At 29.5% G+C, this 19,529-nt stretch overlaps 1 protein-coding gene across 1 annotated transcript in view; it reads right to left on the bottom strand.

The window, feature by feature from the left end:
* The window catches only part of LOC129962329 (nephrin-like), a 262,750-nt gene extending 258,228 nt beyond the window's left edge, over positions 1 to 4,522 (bottom strand). The window contains exon 1 of the mRNA XM_056076075.1: positions 4,294 to 4,522. Coding sequence (XP_055932050.1) covers positions 4,294 to 4,366 — 73 coding nt within the window. The 5' untranslated portion in view covers positions 4,367 to 4,522. The remainder of the gene's footprint in view (positions 1 to 4,293) is intronic.
* Between the last annotated feature and the right edge of the window lie 15,007 nt (positions 4,523 to 19,529).

Here is a 19,529-nt window from a genome sequence, read left to right as displayed (position 1 = left end):
ATTGCAGTTTCTATAGGATCGCTTCGCTCGCTCGCCATCTAATAAACCACTTTAGTCTAGCAACAGATATATTCCAATTCAATTTATTCCAAAATATGATAAGAAAATGAAAGAAATAAAAAAAAAATGTAAAGCAAGAAGTGCACTGGGAAAAATCACCTGCATCAAGTTCTTTGTAAACACGAAAAATCTTTCATCTAAATAGCTATATACATTCACCAAACAAACAATTTAAAAAAAAAACATGTGTTTTTCTCACAATTGATGAAATTCGAAGCTATTCTACAGAAACAGAATACGAATTTGATATTTACAAAAAAATAAATTTTATGAAAGCAGCTATATTCAAATTCTGTCCATTCCAAAATAAGATAAAACAATGAAAGAAATAAAAAATCTAAGGCAAAAAGTACACTCGAAAATTGAACCTAATTCTCCTCTTGGCAACAGCAAGTGATAAACTATGGGATCACAGTATTGGTTTAATGGAGAAATATTTTTGCAGCTATCACCTACAGGATAAATACAGATTAGCAGGTGGTTCACCATTATCTCCAACAAATATCGCTGCAATTTCTGTTTTTGTAATAGGTTGGTTATATCTAGGTATATCTAAATTTTTAGCCTCCATGAAAACCATCCTGATATTTGTAGCAGGATTTTCTTCAATTATACGATGCATCTGCAGGTAACAATCGATGAACGGATTTATTGCTCTCAACATAGAATCCAATCATTCTATAATAGCGAGCAACCATCCTTCATTTCTCTCCATGAGTTTTTCAGTGGCTTCGCTGGTATCAAACACATATAACTAATCATAACCTGGTTTGTTATGATAACTGTATAAAGGAGAAACCATGTGGTATATCTGACCATGAATCCTATAGCAATATGACCCCGTTCCAGGAGGAGGTTTGATTTGAGCTCCCATGGAAGCAAAAGCTAAAGCAGAATTATATTCTCTTATATGATTCCGATAGTTTCTTACTTCGATTGAATCGCTGATTAGCAAGGCTTTCAATATTTCCGGTGGATTCAAAAGATGTTCCAAACATTTTTTTTTTTTTTTATCATGACAACAGTTCGTGTATTTACCACTTGAATTTCCTTCTTTTTCCCAGCAACGGGCCTGGCATTAAAAAAAAAAAAAAAAAAAAAAAAAAAAAAAACTATGCTCCTGTAGTTCGGAAACTTCGCTCCAGACATATAAACGTTTCACCCTATCTCGGTCATTAAGACTGGATCTTCTTATGAACAATTCTTGAGCATTTTCATTCGACCTGTCTTCTCTTTTTTCTGTTTAAAATCCATGCGGCACGACTTAAACTCATCGTAAAAAATTTTGACAGTTAATTTTTTTGTTTAAAAAATTTTCAAACTAGTGCAAGAATATCGTTCGCTTGAAATCTTTTGAAACCACGTGTTGATGTTCCTGGGCGATGTCAAAATATTTCCAAATGCGGATTAACAAATTCGGAAAGATTTTGCGTCAACGTAAGAGTTTTATATGAATAGATAATGCTTTCAAGAGGCTAGGTAAAAATTGATGAGAGTAAAATAAAGGTATTTACTGCAGAAAACTGACAAATAACAACTCATCAAATCCTATGAATGTTCCTCTATTATCTGAAATGACTCAGTTTCATTCTTATGCTCGATATTTGAATTCCACGCATTTTCATGTATTCCTAACGTGATATTAGCATCTATGGTTAGCAATTCAAATGTGAAAAGACAAATCATTCTCTGAAGCGAATCATAATGGGTGATATTTAGAGCAATGCTCCGCTCAAGCAATTATGGAAAATAAAGATGAATCGGCTCAAAGTAACTTTGAAAACCGATATTCAATAAAAAAAAAATTATGTTTGGTGGGAATTGAAGGAAATTATTTATTTCGAATTTTTTCAAAATAATTGCATAATTTATTACGAATCATTCTGCAACAAACAGGACAAATTAAATGATTCCAGAAGGAAAAAAATGAGAACAGTATTGATTAAAAGAAAATCGTACTGTTTCTCCAAAACAAAGCCAAATATCATGCAAATTTGATTATTTGCCTGTAGCTACTACAGCGTTAATGTGATATGCTTCCTGCGTTTGGATATGGTGACTCGCCATGTTCACCAGATTTGGCTCCTCCGGATGTTTTTTAACTTGTTGTTGTGTTTCGCAAAATCCTTAGATGATCAGCTGATAATCCCTCACCCAGCTGAATGTTCTAAAAAATTCTTTTGTCCAATTTTTTTTAATAGAAAAACGATATGTGATGATAGAATGATCCAACTGGCAAAATGTTTGAAAAAAGTATATTTTATAATATATTTAGATATTATAAAAAATCCCCGATTATTTTCTTGAACATAAAACAGAATGACTTTCTGTATTCGTGTTTTCTAAAATAATCTGAGCATAACTGACATGCGCTGACAAGGATTTATTCGCAAAATGAATGTTGGACAAATTTAATACTTCCCTGTCTTCGAATGATTTTAAATACTTTTATCACAAATGTCAAAAAGTGAAAAAAAAATCTGATTTTTCAGAATTAAAATGCATTGCAAGTAAATACTTGAATCCCCATCTTTACCATTCATATATTATTAATATGCTTATATTTGTTGCCAGGATTTACGCCGAAAATTCGGATCTTCTGTGTAACTTTTAACCATTTTGCTAGATCTTGAGTATAGTAGGAGATCTCGTAATTAGAAAGATGTAAATTAATTGAATTGTATGTGCGATTCACAGGAGAATCCCGCGGCGATCAATATATTAACATAGAAAACGACAAAAATACTCATATGTTTGATTAAAAGAAACATATTTAAAAAAAAAAAATTGGCCTCTTTTTCCACAATTTTTTATCTACAAATAACGAATTGTTTAATTATATTTATCAGTTCTGGAAAGATAAAATGTGAAAATGTGAAGTTAAAAAGTAGGTAGTAAACAATTAAAATATTCTCAGTAAAATTTCCCCATGAATTACCGAAAATATTTAATATAATTTTCCGACTTATTTTATTATAAAACCTTCCAAACTGTTAGATTCTCCTAATGAGTACAGAAAGAATTAATATATATAGATAAAAATAATATTACGGAAAGCATATTTAGAAATAAAAATAATAAGGTATTATATGCATAAATCTTGTTTTGACTTATACACTCAGAATTCAACATTGAAAAGATGAAAAAAAATTAATATTTCAATTGATTTAAATACCAAGAAACAATATGTTCACTTAAATTTATCAAAAATTAAAACATTTAATAATTTTAATTACATTTAAATTAATAAAATTATATTATACAATAATGATAAATGATTTTTTTTCTAGAAAAAAGTCATTTTGAAATATTTCAATAATAATACACATTTTAATATTAAATTCCCAAAAGTTTTCTTATAAAAGATAGTATTCGATTATAAGATAGTTTTCTTGATACAATATAATAGAACCTGAAAAAAACCCCTTAAAAGTTTATATTTTTTATCTATCTAATTCATTTCATAACGTCACTCGACAAAACTGCATCACAGCAGGAAACTGAGGCGTGGATTATGAAAGTATAATGTTATCCAAAATACATGTTGATCAAGATACATCTGTTAAAAATGACAGATAGTTATTAAAGAATCATAAAAAATTTGTTATCCAATAACAAAAATTAAAATAAGTAAATCGATAAGTAATTAATAGAAAACGCTTGTAACGGAAATCTGAAATATAAAAATCTTATTGTTTCTTTTAAATTCAACATTTATCAGAATTGAATAATTTCTTTTTTCAGTCCCGAAACAAAATACAATTTATTATATGCTAAATTATAATAAATAATAAGCGTTGTACAGATGTAGAGAGCAGACGTTTTTTTTTTTTTTTAATGAATTATTCAAAGGAGAAAAAAAAGCGAAATAACTGTAAAAATATAAACCAACGATTGTTGTAGTTTTAAACAACATACATACGCAAGTCAAAAGCAATAAAGACACAATTTCTTTTAAAATATTTAAGAAATCAGAAACATTAGGACATAAAATATTTCAGAATAAAAATAATAAAAAAAGTACTGCTTTATTACTCTTTAATTTAGTTTCAAAGAAATAGTTTTCTGTTATCATATAATCTCACACTATCGCAATTATTTATTTTGATTCAAAATGTGTAATATTGAAATCAAATATTATTGTTAAAATACAATGAAGAATTAAAGGAAAAAAAATCATGTATCCTATTGATATCTTATATATTTTGAGACATAAATAAAACAAATACTTACCACTGTTCAAATCGACTGCATATATTTGGCACAGATAATGCAGAAAAAATAATCCACAACTGTACAAAAACATTGTTTAACACCGTTAGCACACTTTTTCCTGAATAGTTCAGAGAGTGATTTAGTTGCAGAACTTTCTTAACAAATTTTGCATTTTATTCGTATAACACAAAATTCAAATATTAATATATATATATATATATATATATATATATATACCGATAAATGAGCTGTTTCAAATTTAACGCAGCATTTCTATGCCCTACTTTCGTGTGCAGATTAAATTTCAACAAAATACAAGTATCCACGCTACAAACTTTTAACTCCACACCATTCCATTCAACAAAGAGAAGAGAGCGAGTTGGTACGAACGACCATACAGGCTGCAGTTTCGAATGAAGAATGAAGGCGGGAAACTGGCAGACGATTCACAGAGAGAGAGGGAGAGGATTGTTCCATTCCGCCAGGGAGCACCGGAACCGCACGCAAGTTCGAAAGTGCCCAAAAGTGGCAGACGAAAAATAAATTTTTCGGGAAGAAATTAAAGTGAACATAAAAGATAAATTAGATGTAGTTGAATTGCAGTTTTCTGTTTTTGTTCTTTGCATTTTTGACGAAAGGGAAAACTGGGGCAAGTGACTTTTAATATTTCGAATATGAAAGGATGTTGAAGAACGATTCAGGTTTTTTTTTTAATTTTGAAACTTTAAATGACGATTATTTTTTGACTAAAATAATTAAAGAGAGTTTCTAAATTTTTTTAATGGAAATGTCATAACCAATCATGAAAGCTAATGGAAAAGTAGGATCAGTTAACTTTATCTTTTAAAGTTGCTATTTAAAATAGATTCTTATTCATTTGGATTTAATAATGAAAAATCTTTTAAAACAGTTTTCACTGTTAGAAGAGTTTTAAAATATTGAAAAATCTGGTATAATTTTGAACATTTATTTGGATGTTCATTGAATAACTTGAACTTTTGAAATTTTAACTTTATATAATTAATGCATGTTTTTATTTTAATGCTGATTCTTTTAACTTTTAATTAAACCTGTTTTTACTGACACGCAAATACTAAACAATATGGAATTTAAAGTACAATTTAAATTTTGGTGGAAATGGATTGAATAATTAAGAGATATAAATCAAATTAAAGAAAAAGTAAATAAAATTAAATTTTTTGTAAGTATAGAAAAATAATGCAGAAAACAAACAATTAATTTTTTTAAAAAGCAAATGTAAGAGTTTCAAATGGACTCGTTTCTTCATTTCTAATGTAAAATGTTTGTCCTCGCGTTTTTCAAAATAATCATGTTTGAATTCTGGTGAGAATACTAGAGATACATTTCTGATGAATTTCTAATTCCTTTCCTTTGCTTGCCACATTTCAACTTCCAGAAAGATGTAATGAGCAAGAAATATTTCTGGACATTAGTAGCATCGTTTATTTTTTTCCAAAAAACGTATATGATAGGCTTTGAATCATGTTAGTGTTCCATCATGCCATATGGAAACTTGGTGAAAACGTTTACACTTTCAATTTAAAATTAAAAAGTGAAGTGATATTTAATTTTTCCTGACATTGATGTTGAAACTTTTCTTTTCAATGTTGTTTGTTGGTCTTAATCTAGACAAATTGGTTTGAATCATGATTACAAATTATTTAATCGTTGCTATTCATGATGTAGTTTGTTTCACCAATTTATGTTCTCTCATTTCCCTTACTATTCTACATGGGAATTTCTCCAACAGAAATTTTATCTCCCTTGTAATTTATATTGTTACTTTTGGTAGTTGAATATATTGTCTTTTTGTTAACAAGAGAATCAAATCATTAAAATATAGCTAGAAGATTTATAATAATATTTTTTAATGCAATTATAACATAATCCCTGTCTTAACATTTTTTTTTCTTTTTCGTTTGGAGGGCAGAATCATTTCTCTTTAACAATTCAACTTCTGATTACAAGAAAATTTTTATATAATTTTTATTCTGTGTATAAATTGGTTTGTTTCATTACAATAATGTCATTACTTTTAACATTGTAATTATAGTTCAAAAGTATTAGATTCTGCTCTGTCTTAAAGTTATAGTTATTTGCATTTGTTTATATCATTCATAAACTATATTTTAATTTACATCTTTTTATTTAAAAAAAATCAAGAAATATCTAAAAGCATTTCTTTGCGTTTACAATGTACGTTTATTTCAGTACTCCGTGCATCTTTTATATCTTCAGAATTTATGATATATTCTAAATTTTTATGACCCCCCATTTATGTCCATATAATACAAAATATTAATAATTACTTCGATTTATTTTAATCAAGAAAATGAATATATTTTGTAGACTAACTCTTCTTCACAATCATTCATCTATTAACAATTGCTATTCCCTGCAATCTTTTATAAACTTTTAATTATTATTCCTATATTCATATCATTGTTCAAAGAGAGGTATTATTCTCAGTTTCGCTTTTTATTGTTTTTGAATGCATTTTTCTTCGCTTTCTTTTTATTTCAAATTATATACATTTGCAGGTAGATATATAACAAACATAGATATATGTAAACATATACTTTTTTCTATTCATCTTTTGAAACTTTAAATCAACATGTTTCATATTTATAAAGTTTCTTTCAGAAACATCTTCTGGCAAACTATAATATTAAATGTTCGCATGTTTATGTATTCTTGATGATAATATATTGTTTTAATATTTATCAGCACTTTATTTTAGAAATAATATATTCATTTAATTAAAATTTATTGCAAATCGTGCCTTGATAGTAAATAAATCACTTGGTGATATAAAATCTTACTTGCAGAAATATATCCCACTCTATAGTTTATTACTAATTGAAATAATAAATTCTGTTTCTTTTCGTCTTTAGAGTGATGAAGTAACTTTCGCAGTCTTAAGGTCTAAGAAAAATTTCCCAAATTATTCTTGCTTAAATTCCTCACTCATGGCATGGGCATTCATTCATATTCATTGTATGCATAACATTTAAGCAAACAATTGGTGAAAGTAAATAACTAAAAAAATATATAGGACTGTCATAATTAAATTCACCTTACTTGGATCTATACATTAGTTTTGGTTGGCGTGCTTCATTGGAACGATTATGTGTTATATGGTCAACGGGAAAAAGAAAATTGAAAAAATATGAATATTAATATTGATCACCAAATGGTTCTTTTCATGCTATGTAGAGAAGTATTTAGGCAAATTAGGAGAGTTTAAAAATACCAGAAAGCAATGCCATGCAGTCACTAAATTGATCGAAGCAGGAATTTCTCAAGGCTTCAAGGCAGAACCAATTCTTTTCTCCTTCTTTGTCTACGATATTCCCAAGAAAAACAACACTAAAATTGGTTTTTATACTGACGACATGGAATATTGGCTACAAACAAACCTCATATCCAAATCGCATTAAATAGACACATATAGGTTTTTTGAAAACTGGTCCATAAAACGGAAAATTGCAATTAATGTATCTAAAATTGAAGCCGATATGTCCTATAAAGCAACCAACCCACTCACTCTAATTCTTCCAATTGGAAATGCATAAAGAAATTATCCTATGGTTGTAGGAATACAAATATTTAAGCACAACGCCCTTTCGTTAATGAATACGGAAACCTCACCTTCTCTGTACCAGAAACAAATTCTGTGCATCAAATAGAAAACCTTAACCACTTATATGATGGAATTCTAAATTGAATAGGGACAAAAAGATATTTATAACTCCTATATGAGCCCAACATTGACTTACTTTTCAGTTTGGGGACATTTTCCAAAATCTAATATTAAAATATTGAAGTTTTACAAAATAAAGTCCTAAGACTTGCTATCAACTATACTTGATGCATGAATAATAGAGATATTCACAGAGCAATAAATTATCCCTCTCACAAAACCTTCAATAAAAACTAGCTAAAGACTTCTTTACATAACTAGATCATATTGAAAAAGAGTATATGTCGAAGATTGGATAAAAAATAAATAAACAGTAAATGTGATGATACTACGGAGTTGGGGGTGATGCCAGGAAGAGGTCGCAAATGAATTTCAAATGAAAATGTAAAAAATGACGCAATGTTGCTACAATTAATAAAAAAAAGCACTTCGTATTACCGTTGATCTATAACACACTATGAACGTATGTTTAACTCAAATGGAATGCCTATTGAACAAATAATATGATTAAATAAAGTTTTTAGTTTCAGTTTTAAGCTTTTTTTTATTTTTTCATATTCCATCACTTCACCTGGAGATCGAAATGTCAATTATTAAGAAGATTTTTTTTCGGGCAATAAGAATAATGCATATTTCTAATATCAATAAAATAATTCAACCAGAACGGTCTCAATTTAAGTTTAAATAGGGTAACTTTAAATATAATGCATTGAGAAGCTTTGGAGTTCATAAAAGTTGTAAAAAATAACAATGCTTAGAATTTTGAATTCATATAACTGTCATTAATATAAATATATATTTATATATTTTGTTGTAAGATGAAAAAGTGGCCAATTATTTTAAAGAATAATTGTAAAACTTTGAAATGAAAGAAAGAGAAAAAGGAAAATAAATATAGGCAAAATGCCTTTTTTGATATTAAATTTTAATTTATAATACTGGTGGCTTTATTATCCAAGGAATTTTTTTGAAATTGCGTAAAGAATTCAAAATAATTTGCTTCTGGATTAGAAATAGAACAAATTGGGAAAGTCTTGTAATCACTTAGAGGGTTAAGTCAAATAAGAATTTGGTCTTTATGGACTTATTAAAACAGAATACATATATACTTATTCTTCTTAATGTCAAATAAGCTATCCATTTAAATCTCTTTCATAATATCAATTCTTATATTCTATGAAATGAAAGGTAAAAGTCGATAAAAATTCTTGTCATAGACAAGAATTTAAAAATATTTTAGTCCTTTTATCTGAAACTTAATATTTAAATAGCTACTAAGAAACGATACAAATGTATTAGACTAGAAGAATCAATAATACTTAATCTCGAAGTCAAATAAATCGATATTTCATTTAGAAATGCAAAATAATACCGAAAGGGTTGAGTTTCATTTCGAATTCGCTTTATGTTATCCATCAATGTTTCCAATATATATTCTAATCAATATAACCATGCTGAAGTAATTTTTTATGTTACTGTTTGAAATGAAATATAAAAAAAATGTACATTCATCTCATATTTTTGTTCACTTAGAAGAATAGCTCGATATTACTTATGGGAACAATCATAAAAGTTTTTAAATCATATAGACTCAGATAATATATGACTAATATAAGATTTATTCGAGGTACCGATAATCTTTTACAAGAATTAAATTCGTTTTACAAATACGCAGAATATTTAAATGTCTTTTTAAAATAAATTTATATGGTATAAATTAAAATATACAGAACATAAAAAGATTTTCGTGCTTACATAATAAATTGTAATAGGCAAAAAAAAAAAATCGTCAGTGTAGGACTTATAGTCCTATTTATAAATAAATAATATAACAAACATTTTAAAATTATATTTATAGATTAAATAGAAATAACGTTTTCGTTTACTATTCCAATCTCATTATTATTTTATCCTTATTTATAAAGCCTTTCATTTCTGATAAATTTTATTTCTAAATATTTTGAATTCATAGCGTTAAAAGTATCGAACAATATTTCAAGATTTAGAGTATAAAATTTGTTTCTCCTAAAATTTCAGAAAGTATTTTCTTGCTTATATATCGCTATAATATTTCTGGTAAAGGAAAAAAAGAAATGTTTACTTTTTATTTTTAGACACATCTTTGTCTAAGTATATTTTCATGCATTTGAAATTTTCATTTTAGATTACACCCAGTAGAATATAAATATAAATTCTGCACTGATCAATTTTTATCAAACCTTGGTAAGTCATCTAATATTTCTAGCTATGCTAAATAAATGTATAATGAGAAATTAGGTATAAAAAAATGCATGCGAATCTTTTGCATCGAAGTGAAAAAGAGTCAATTTTAAAATGATATTTTCCATGGATTAAAAATTATATATTAACTTAACAATAAACGTTCAATATTATAAATAAATAAAAAAGTTAAATTTAACATAATTATTAAAGATATGCTTAAAAATATATTTTTTACATAATTAACGACTTTTACTTTTTGAAAAAATGATATCAACTTTATTCCATAGATAAGTTGAAAAAAATTTGCATTTTTACTAAAATCCTTTATAAAATTCTCAGTATTTTTTCCCAAACACGAATTTTAAAATTTATTGAAAAATAGTTCAAACATAATTGTTTACAATGGAGAAATAGTTTAAAAATCCTTAAAAATTGGTTATTTCCATTATAATTTTCGGTTTTCAAGAGCATTGACGTTCCATCAGATAATTAAAGACTAACTGCAAACTTTTCAATTTTTTGAGAAAAGAAATTTAAATGTTAAAAAAAAATAATAATGAAAACAAAAACATTCCAAAACTGATGCAATTTTTTTTCTCTTGATAGTACAAAACTGATATTTGAATCCAAAATCTAGAATGCCTTGTAAATAAAAATAAAATAATATTTAATTAAAGACGCAACCCCTTTTTTATTGATAATTCAATTATTGCATGAACCAAAGATTTCAATTTAAGAAAGAAAATTGTCAAATTATTGTATTAAGCTTCAATATGCAAATTAATAACTAATTTTCGAATTTCAGGCGAAATTTCTTTTCGTTTAGCATTCATGGCTGCACAGAGCTAAAAAATACAAAAATTCCAAAACAAACTGGAGAGAAATACTGCAGACGATTTTATAAATTATTGCCAATTGCTTTTGAGTAAAAATAAAACCACCAAAAATATTTTTATTGCTTATTTCAGACGATTTTTGTTGCATATCTAATGATGTCCAATCACTTAGCTATTTTTGTGAGCTATTTTTTGCTCCGTTCTAAACAATTGTGTTTTTATTAAATTAATATTTTAATATTTTGACAAAATGTATGTTATGTAATAATTGTTACTAAATTTAAGTATGAAACACACCCACAAAAAATTTGTACATGTTTTTTTTAAAATTATTTTATTACAGTTCAGTTTCCTTTTGTAAAGCACAAGTGTCCCAACACTTTTGTAAGACACTGTATATATATATATATATATATATATATATATATATATATATATATATATATATATATATATATATATATATATATATATATATATATATATATATATTATGATGTCTTATGATTTGTTCATGAAAATTCAATAATTTAATATATTTATTTTTATCAATATGATAATAACTAAATCATAGCTGAAAAAATATCAAATAAAAATAATTTTATTTTAAAAGTGAAGAAGGTGCAGGCACGAACGATATGTTTTGGAGGTCCGAACAATACATGATACAATGAAATATGCATTTTTGAAAGAGCTAATTGTTTATTTAATTTAATTAAGCATTTATACAATCAAATCATTTCGAATGAATTATAATCCCTTAGGATCATAATCTATCACGTTGCCTATTTGCATGTTCTTTTCCATTATGTTATATCCAGTTGATTTTCTGCTATACAATATAATGCATGTTCCTAGGTTGATTCCTGATTATTTAATATATATATATATATATACACACACAAAAGAATGAATCGAAGTCACTAGGTCATTCTGTAGAATATTTTAATTATAGTTTACATTTTTTAAATTTTTAATTACACTTTAGATTTTTTTTATTTTTAATTATATTTTAGACAAACTTTTACAGTTATTAAATAGTCACTGATTATCCATTCTGCCATTTAAATGAATATCTACATAGAAGGAGGCTTCATATATGCTCTTAATCTTTTCTTAGGGTACAGGCCTTACAGCGGCAGAATTTCTTCGTCCTATATTGGTACAACTCTCATACTACTAAATAATTTTTTAAAAATTCAGCATTTTACTTGTTATATAACGAACAAGACTGTTAATCATCATGTATATTTCTTTATTACATTCACCATTGTATTATTATTTTCACTAGTTAACAAAATCAGGGAAGAAAGGAATGATTTTTGGCGACTGAATGACAGATATCGTCATTCTATTATATAATTGGCGGAATTCTTTTTCTCGAAATTAGGATGTCTTGTATATTATGGAATAGCGCTGATGGCAGTTACCGTACATTGTGCAAGTTTTAATATGAATATCCATGTGTTTCAGGTTTTTTAATGCTAAAAATCAAATGAGTGCCATATTTCAAAATCTGCAAGGTCTCACTTTTCTTCAAGCTTATGACACCGTAAATGCAAAAAGGAACTTGCTTGCGACCTCTTTCTCTTACGACATTTTAAAGAAATTTTCTAACTGTCCCCCTCTTACCACAAAATATTTAAAATTCCTTCGCAAAACAATGCTTCCAAAACAACGAATTAAAATTACTTGAGTGATTCTGAACTTAGGTCTCAAATACAAAATAACCGAACATACGCTGATTTACAAAAACGTTTACTGCTGCCTGAGTACCCGTCTTAACCACGAGTCAAACTATTCATTGCTATTATGTGAATAAATTGTTTTTTTATATATATTTAATACGTTCCGAATTATTTCCAATGGCAATTTATGCCATATAAGTAGTTATGTATGCAAGCTTTTTTAACAAAATGTATAAAAAAGTCCTCAAGACGTGAAACAAATGCGTCTGCGTCAGCCTTAGGCAAATTCGTGTGATTCAACGAAGAGAACATGTCGTCCGATGGCATGAATAAGTTTAAAACCCACAAAGAGGAGAAGCATTGCTAGCTCAGTTGGTTAGACTGCGGAATCCAAAGTGAGGTTAGCAATGTTTTTGAATATTGCTGGTTCGATTCCGGCAATAAAAAGTTCGAGTAGATAGCAAAGAATACTTAAATATTTATTAGCGTGAACGATCAGAACATAGCGAATGAATGTCATGAGAAACTAAGAACAGCGGGAAAAAAGTGGATAATGCGGTCTCGCACTTCCACGGGACGCACTGAAGCGGCGAGACGGTCCCGCGCTTTTTTTTTTATATAGAGGTGGTCACAGCAATTATAGATAGCAAAGTAGCTGAATATAATAGGTCATAATCCTCGGAACATATATTAAGCAAAAAGACAAAGCAACTGTGGAGCAGTGTTCTTGTATTTCATGCCTTTGTTTTCGAAAAATAACTAGTTGTACTGGTAGTGCAGCTAAACCCTCGCCCTCCCGAGACGGTTGAGGTGAAATCCGAATACCGATAAAAATGTTCAAAGACAATATAACAGATTTAGAGTCGTTATCCGAATACCGATAAAAATATTCAAAGACAGTATAACAGATTTACGAGTCGTTTAGCTGAACGCCGAAAAAAAAAACTATGGCTTCAGGGAAATTAAGGTAAAGAGAAGAAATGAAACACAAAAATCTGATCCCAAAAGTAAGTTAAAACCAAATCATTGCAATAAGAAATAAGATAAACAATGAAAATAATGCACAGTACATGAATACAATATAAACTAAAGCACATATTTTTTATCTGCTTAATTAAACATTTTTCATTTTTAAATGTCAAATAATCAAACATTTTTTACAGCGTTTTTTGAAGAAGTATAGCAAACACACAGACAGTCAATAATAAACAAGAATACATTTTTTTAGAAGAAGTAGGGAGAAAACAATTTGAATATTTTTATGACCGTAAGAAAGTGTACGTATGCCATCCTCACAAACTTTTTATCGTAATATGCGGAAAAAGAGATTTTATTTTGAGCTACAGTTTCCAAATTATATTTGTGAGACAATAGAGAATATTGCATATGGTGCATTTTTTATTCTTCTTTAAGAACAGTTGTGTGCCATAACACATACTCTATATGTGTTAGGCTGCTAAGGAACTGTAACAAACTCCTTTTGCTGTTTTTTTTGCAACAATTTTCGCCAAATGAAATTGAATACATTTTCGGTTTTATGCCAACAAATTCCCTGACAGGGTCAGAAATTTCATTTTTTAATGTTCCTACTCTACCACTATTAGTTTCATTAAACATAAAATGAGTTGGAGGAAAATTGTTCAAATCCATTATTCCTGAAAAAGGCCTTTTTAAGTCCATATACACATCGTCAGTTTGTATATGCAGGTATAAGGAGTCCGTGTCCGTATATAATAATTCACAAGAATTTTGATAATATTTTTTTAAAGTATGTATAATACAGGTTGTACATTCGGAGCTTTGATAGTTCTAAAACACAAAGGCCAATGTATATTGGTTTATCCAAAAACAAATTTGATTCTCGCATTTTAAATACTGCTAAATTTGACAGGTATCTTTTGTTAATGCACCCATTACGTTTATTCTTTTGAGTACATTTTGCATCGTTTTACCAAAAAAGGCATTGTTCAGTTTTTTAAAGAATAATTTTTCCGTTGGTGTGTTGCTCTCATTCCGTTTTTGAATGTTGAAATCAATGTATTGTTTTAACCAAGATTTTTGGGAAAACACTAGAATTCTATGTATTTTTCTCAAAATCAATCCATGTTTTAAATAAAATAGTAAGTTTAAATAATGTACAAAATAGTTTTTCTTTGGATAAAAATTCGGTGTTAGTTTTATTGCTGGTAAAGTGCTTTTTAATTGAAATTCGGCGCACAAACGTTTAAAATAAGGAATAAGGCATGTCATATGTAATGGACAATTTTTCCACCGCAGGAGGTAAATCGTTTGAAAGTGTGTGTAGAGCAGGCGGAATTTATGAATCCACCTCAAGTACGTAGCCTTGAGGCGAATCCGGTGTTGTCGCAAAAATATCAAATGTTTCAATTTCATCAGAAGTCATCCATGCAAAATTATCGTACGGCAAAGACATACACATAGCATGGCCATACAGATTTATACAATCGAGAGCTAAAATATAACTATGATTAACAGAGCTATCATAGTCGTCTGACAAATAAGGGTTATTTGCTTGTGCGAATCTTTTACCCACCAAACAAATACCGCCTCTCGTATGACGCTCAAAAAACAAATAATCATTAACGTCAGAGAGCAATTTAAGTTCAATTTTGCAGCATTTGAGTCCTGCATCAAATGTGAGTTCACTTAGTGATATATAATGAACTGGATCAAGCTTATAATCCGACAAACTTAACTTTCTGATATTATTAAAAACCTTTGCTAACAGGAGAACATATGTGTATTAGTAGAGTTTCAAATACTCCTGAAAAGTTCTGCAGCCAAAGGTATCGTAAACCAGTTTAGCGTGCGAATGTGTGATTGAGTTAATACATTAAAAAAATTCTCCTTAGAAGGAAAAACAGTTGTAAAGAGTTTAGACAAATGATCCAAAAATGAATAAGGGAAAATACCTTTGCGTTTAAGCAAATAACGGTGTTCCGTGTCTGCAAAAAACGCATCAAAAATCTTAAAATTGTGATTGGATGTGCTCAAATTCTGAACCAATGTATCTAATGATGCGTCCAGGAATTGATATGAGTCGATGAATTTTAAGTGATGAAGGCTGAACATTGTGAAACGCTCCATATTCATGGGAATGATTTGAATACCCTTAGCAACGCTTGAAGACAAATGCTTTAAAAGAAGATGCGTGTCGTAATTACGTGCAATATGAATTACAACGGGTAGGAAAATGTTTTTCTGTGCAACAAATTGCATAGTTGATGAGCCAAATCAATAACATGGTCAGAATCATGTGAATGATGTCGTACACGAATTGAATCAACATCAAAGAAATTACGACAAAATGCGCATCGATATAGGCTGTAAGAAGTAATGTCATCTACCTAAATTTTGCTGACTCGTTTCAATTCTGCAATAAGTTTTAAACTAATGGCTTTGAGCTCGACAAAAAAGTCTTCAATGACGCGTTCTCCTGAGTAATATTCGTGGAATAAAATATCATTCTCATGATCAACCCCCACAAAAGCGAAACTTACAGGTATATGTTTCTCTAAGGTTGTTGTAAATAAATTTTTAGGAACGGGAAAAGTTGTTGAAACTTTTGATAGTAAACTCTCAAAGTCGGTAAAACCTGTAAAGCGATGTTCAACACATCTGTTAAATCTGTTAAACTTTAAAGTTAGCTCAGAAAGTATTGACAGCCTTTGAGGTTTGTTATGTAAACAGAGTTGTTGATGCAAGTGCAATGTTATTTCTCGAGTGAATCCGCTTAAACCGTTCAGGCAAAAATAATTCGCGTTCGTTTTATGTTTTAGTAAGCGATTGAAATTTCTAACCGCAAAATAATGATCTTCATAGAATAAAAGATGAACCTCTTTCGCATTTTACTTACCGATGTAAAGGGGATATTTTAATCCCTCAGCATAACCGAATACATTCACTCGAAGACTATTCGTCTTCTCAAATGATTTAATGTTGGAAAATGTAACTGGAAAATTTAACATGGAATAATACAGCTGGTGTAGAAATTGTTTATATTTAGAAACCCTTTGAGCGTTCGATCGCTGAGGAAAAAGTACTGTCAAGACGGCAAACAGGAAACATTGGTTATTTGTGCATTGCAAGTTCAGCAATGCGTGCTTATTTTTTAGTTTGGGTGGAAGAACTGCATTTAAGCAACCCCCTACAATGTCTCGAAAATTGCCTTCGTAAACGTCTAGGTATCGCACCTCATGCAAGATCCAACCGCTCCCGTTATGAATGAGAGCATCGATAGAGTTCTGAATTTTTGTTTACGCTGGATTAATAGCAGGCATAATTTGTGAAACTGCTAAGAGTCGAGCTGCATCACGCAGAGAACGAGAGGTATTCTTAATACTGGTCCGTCTCGACTCAAAAAATCATAGAGAGCTGTTCGACTTTGATCGAAAATGCTTTCTAGATAGGTCGAATGAATTCCCGCTCTCCAACTGCGCACTGCTCCACGAAATGAAGAATTAAATGTATGGAAAATCATGGTTCACGAAAGCAATATATACATAAAAATATAATTTTTTTCTCCCAACTACTTCTAAAAATTACATCGATTTCAGATGATCGCGAATATGTTCAATACCTTCCAAAAGTACATTGATGTAATCGACTTGAACATTAAATCTGTTCTTGATTTCCGATTTTTCGTTAGTTTTCACGAACCAAGATAAAGGGTTTTGCGAAAGTCTTTCAGTTCAAGACAAATTCTTTTCCAGATGTAGACAGAATATGGGGTGGCCAATTTTTGGGGTGGGCTATCTGTTTCTTTAGATAAGTCGATATTAAATTTTCGCTTTTTGGCAGTAGAAATTTCAAAGGTTGTTTCTAAAATACAATAGAATCTAATAATAACATATACAATAAAAATTCCCTACTTATGAAACAAAAAGATATGGTAGACACAAAAGTACGACTCCCCATTTTTCATAACGATCAATATGGACTATTGTAATCCTCTCAGATAAAACTGGAGAGAAGGAAAACTCAGAACACACACACTGAGACTTAGAGGCACACAATTCGACAACACACAAATTCTGGACTAGAAGTACTCATAGTCAAGTAGAATAGACTTTGAGATTTTATACTCGTGAGTGCAAGGTCAATGTATGTAAGAAACACCCATGTTTTTTTTTCCTAATCTACGCACACGAGGGAAAAAAACTATGTTTATTTGTAATTGCCAAGGCCAACAAACGCCGCCTTTTCTGGTATAATGTATACAAAGACGCAATAATATGACCACGCAAATAAAACCGACACATATGTGAGGTTAAATGAAATATTTTTATTCAGGAACTATAACAATATTACTTTGTGTATTACAATCCATTTAAGTCGTTACTTACACAGGAAAATAATAAAGGAACACTTAAAAATATTACATAGTCATACAATACTGACACACCATCATCGTATTCACAGAATTTCGCATTTACAGACATAATGTGAAGTTGTCACTAAATTTCAACAACTCTGTTGAGGTCTTTTGCAGACATAAGCTGCTGGAGTCAGTTCTGTATTATGCTTTACAATCGAACGTTTGTCGATGGTTCATGGAAGAACTGTTATGGAGTTCTCTGACAGTATAATTATTGTTAAGGAATTTGAAATATGCAATCTTCATTTCGCAATCCGGATCGACTGTATCCATTTGAAAGCAGTTAGCCACTTGAACACAGGATATCATATTTTCATACAGTGAGTCGGTGAAGCAATGGATCGCATAGGAGTTGGATGATCCAGCACGCTTTAGGTACATGAATCCGTATCTTGGTTCGGGTGTCATCTTGAATGAAAAGCGACCTCCAAATCATGTTGAAATTTGGAATTTTAAAAAAGAAGGTCACATTCTGTCGAAACATATCTAAATATGTTTATTTCTGAACTCGTATGCTTGACAAGTTTGATTTGAATAAGGTCAAAAGCAGCATTGTTGTAAGCGAAACTGATTGCATTCCAGAAGATAGAGCGAATTATTTCACTTCCGTTCTTCGAATCGGCATTTTTATGACACCCTTACTTAAAGCAACTTCATGGGCAATTGCAATTGAGGGAGCGACTTTCACATTCCTATAAACAATGAGACATGCAGTATAACTATTTTGAAATCTTGGGTGGCTGATATCATTACAAAGGAATCTTTATTTCTCTCTAACTTGATGCGGAGATTCACCGAATTGATTAGGCATTTGCTCTGATTGCCTAAATCAAAATGCAATGGTCCTATCATGTCCATTAATTTACTATCTTTGCAAATGTCATATCTGGTCTGAAAACCAAAATTTGCATTATCACCAACGTTAGCCAGTTCTACAGAATCATGCTTGGAACATCTTCGTAGAAAAGACCTGATGTAAGCATCGATTCTTAAACAGCACGGGGTGAAAGCAAAGCGTCAAAAATACATCTGTAGGCATAGTTAGCTTGCTAGGATACATGCTTATCATTTAATGTAACTGCACATTTAGAAAATAGCGTGTTGAGTAGATAATTGATGAGGGCCATTTGATCAGTTACACCAATTGCTGTTCCATTTTTCTTTTTAATTTTCACTTGTAAATGAAGAAGTGTATGAGCCAAATCAAGATAATGGTCACCACTTCCACTTATGTGAAATTCGATTGGTGTCTTCTCACTAAGAGATGCAACTGGAAAAATCTCTATAAATGAACTGTCTTCTGTTGATAATTAAACTGGGTTTACATTAAATAAATCTAATTCATATTTCAAGCAAGCACATGCTCGCGATTCGATTGCTCGTTG

Source organism: Argiope bruennichi, chromosome 2 (genome assembly GCF_947563725.1).
Source record: "Argiope bruennichi chromosome 2, qqArgBrue1.1, whole genome shotgun sequence".
In the NCBI taxonomy this organism is placed as follows: domain Eukaryota; kingdom Metazoa; phylum Arthropoda; class Arachnida; order Araneae; family Araneidae; genus Argiope; species Argiope bruennichi.
This window is presented reverse-complemented; position numbering and strand designations above follow the sequence as displayed.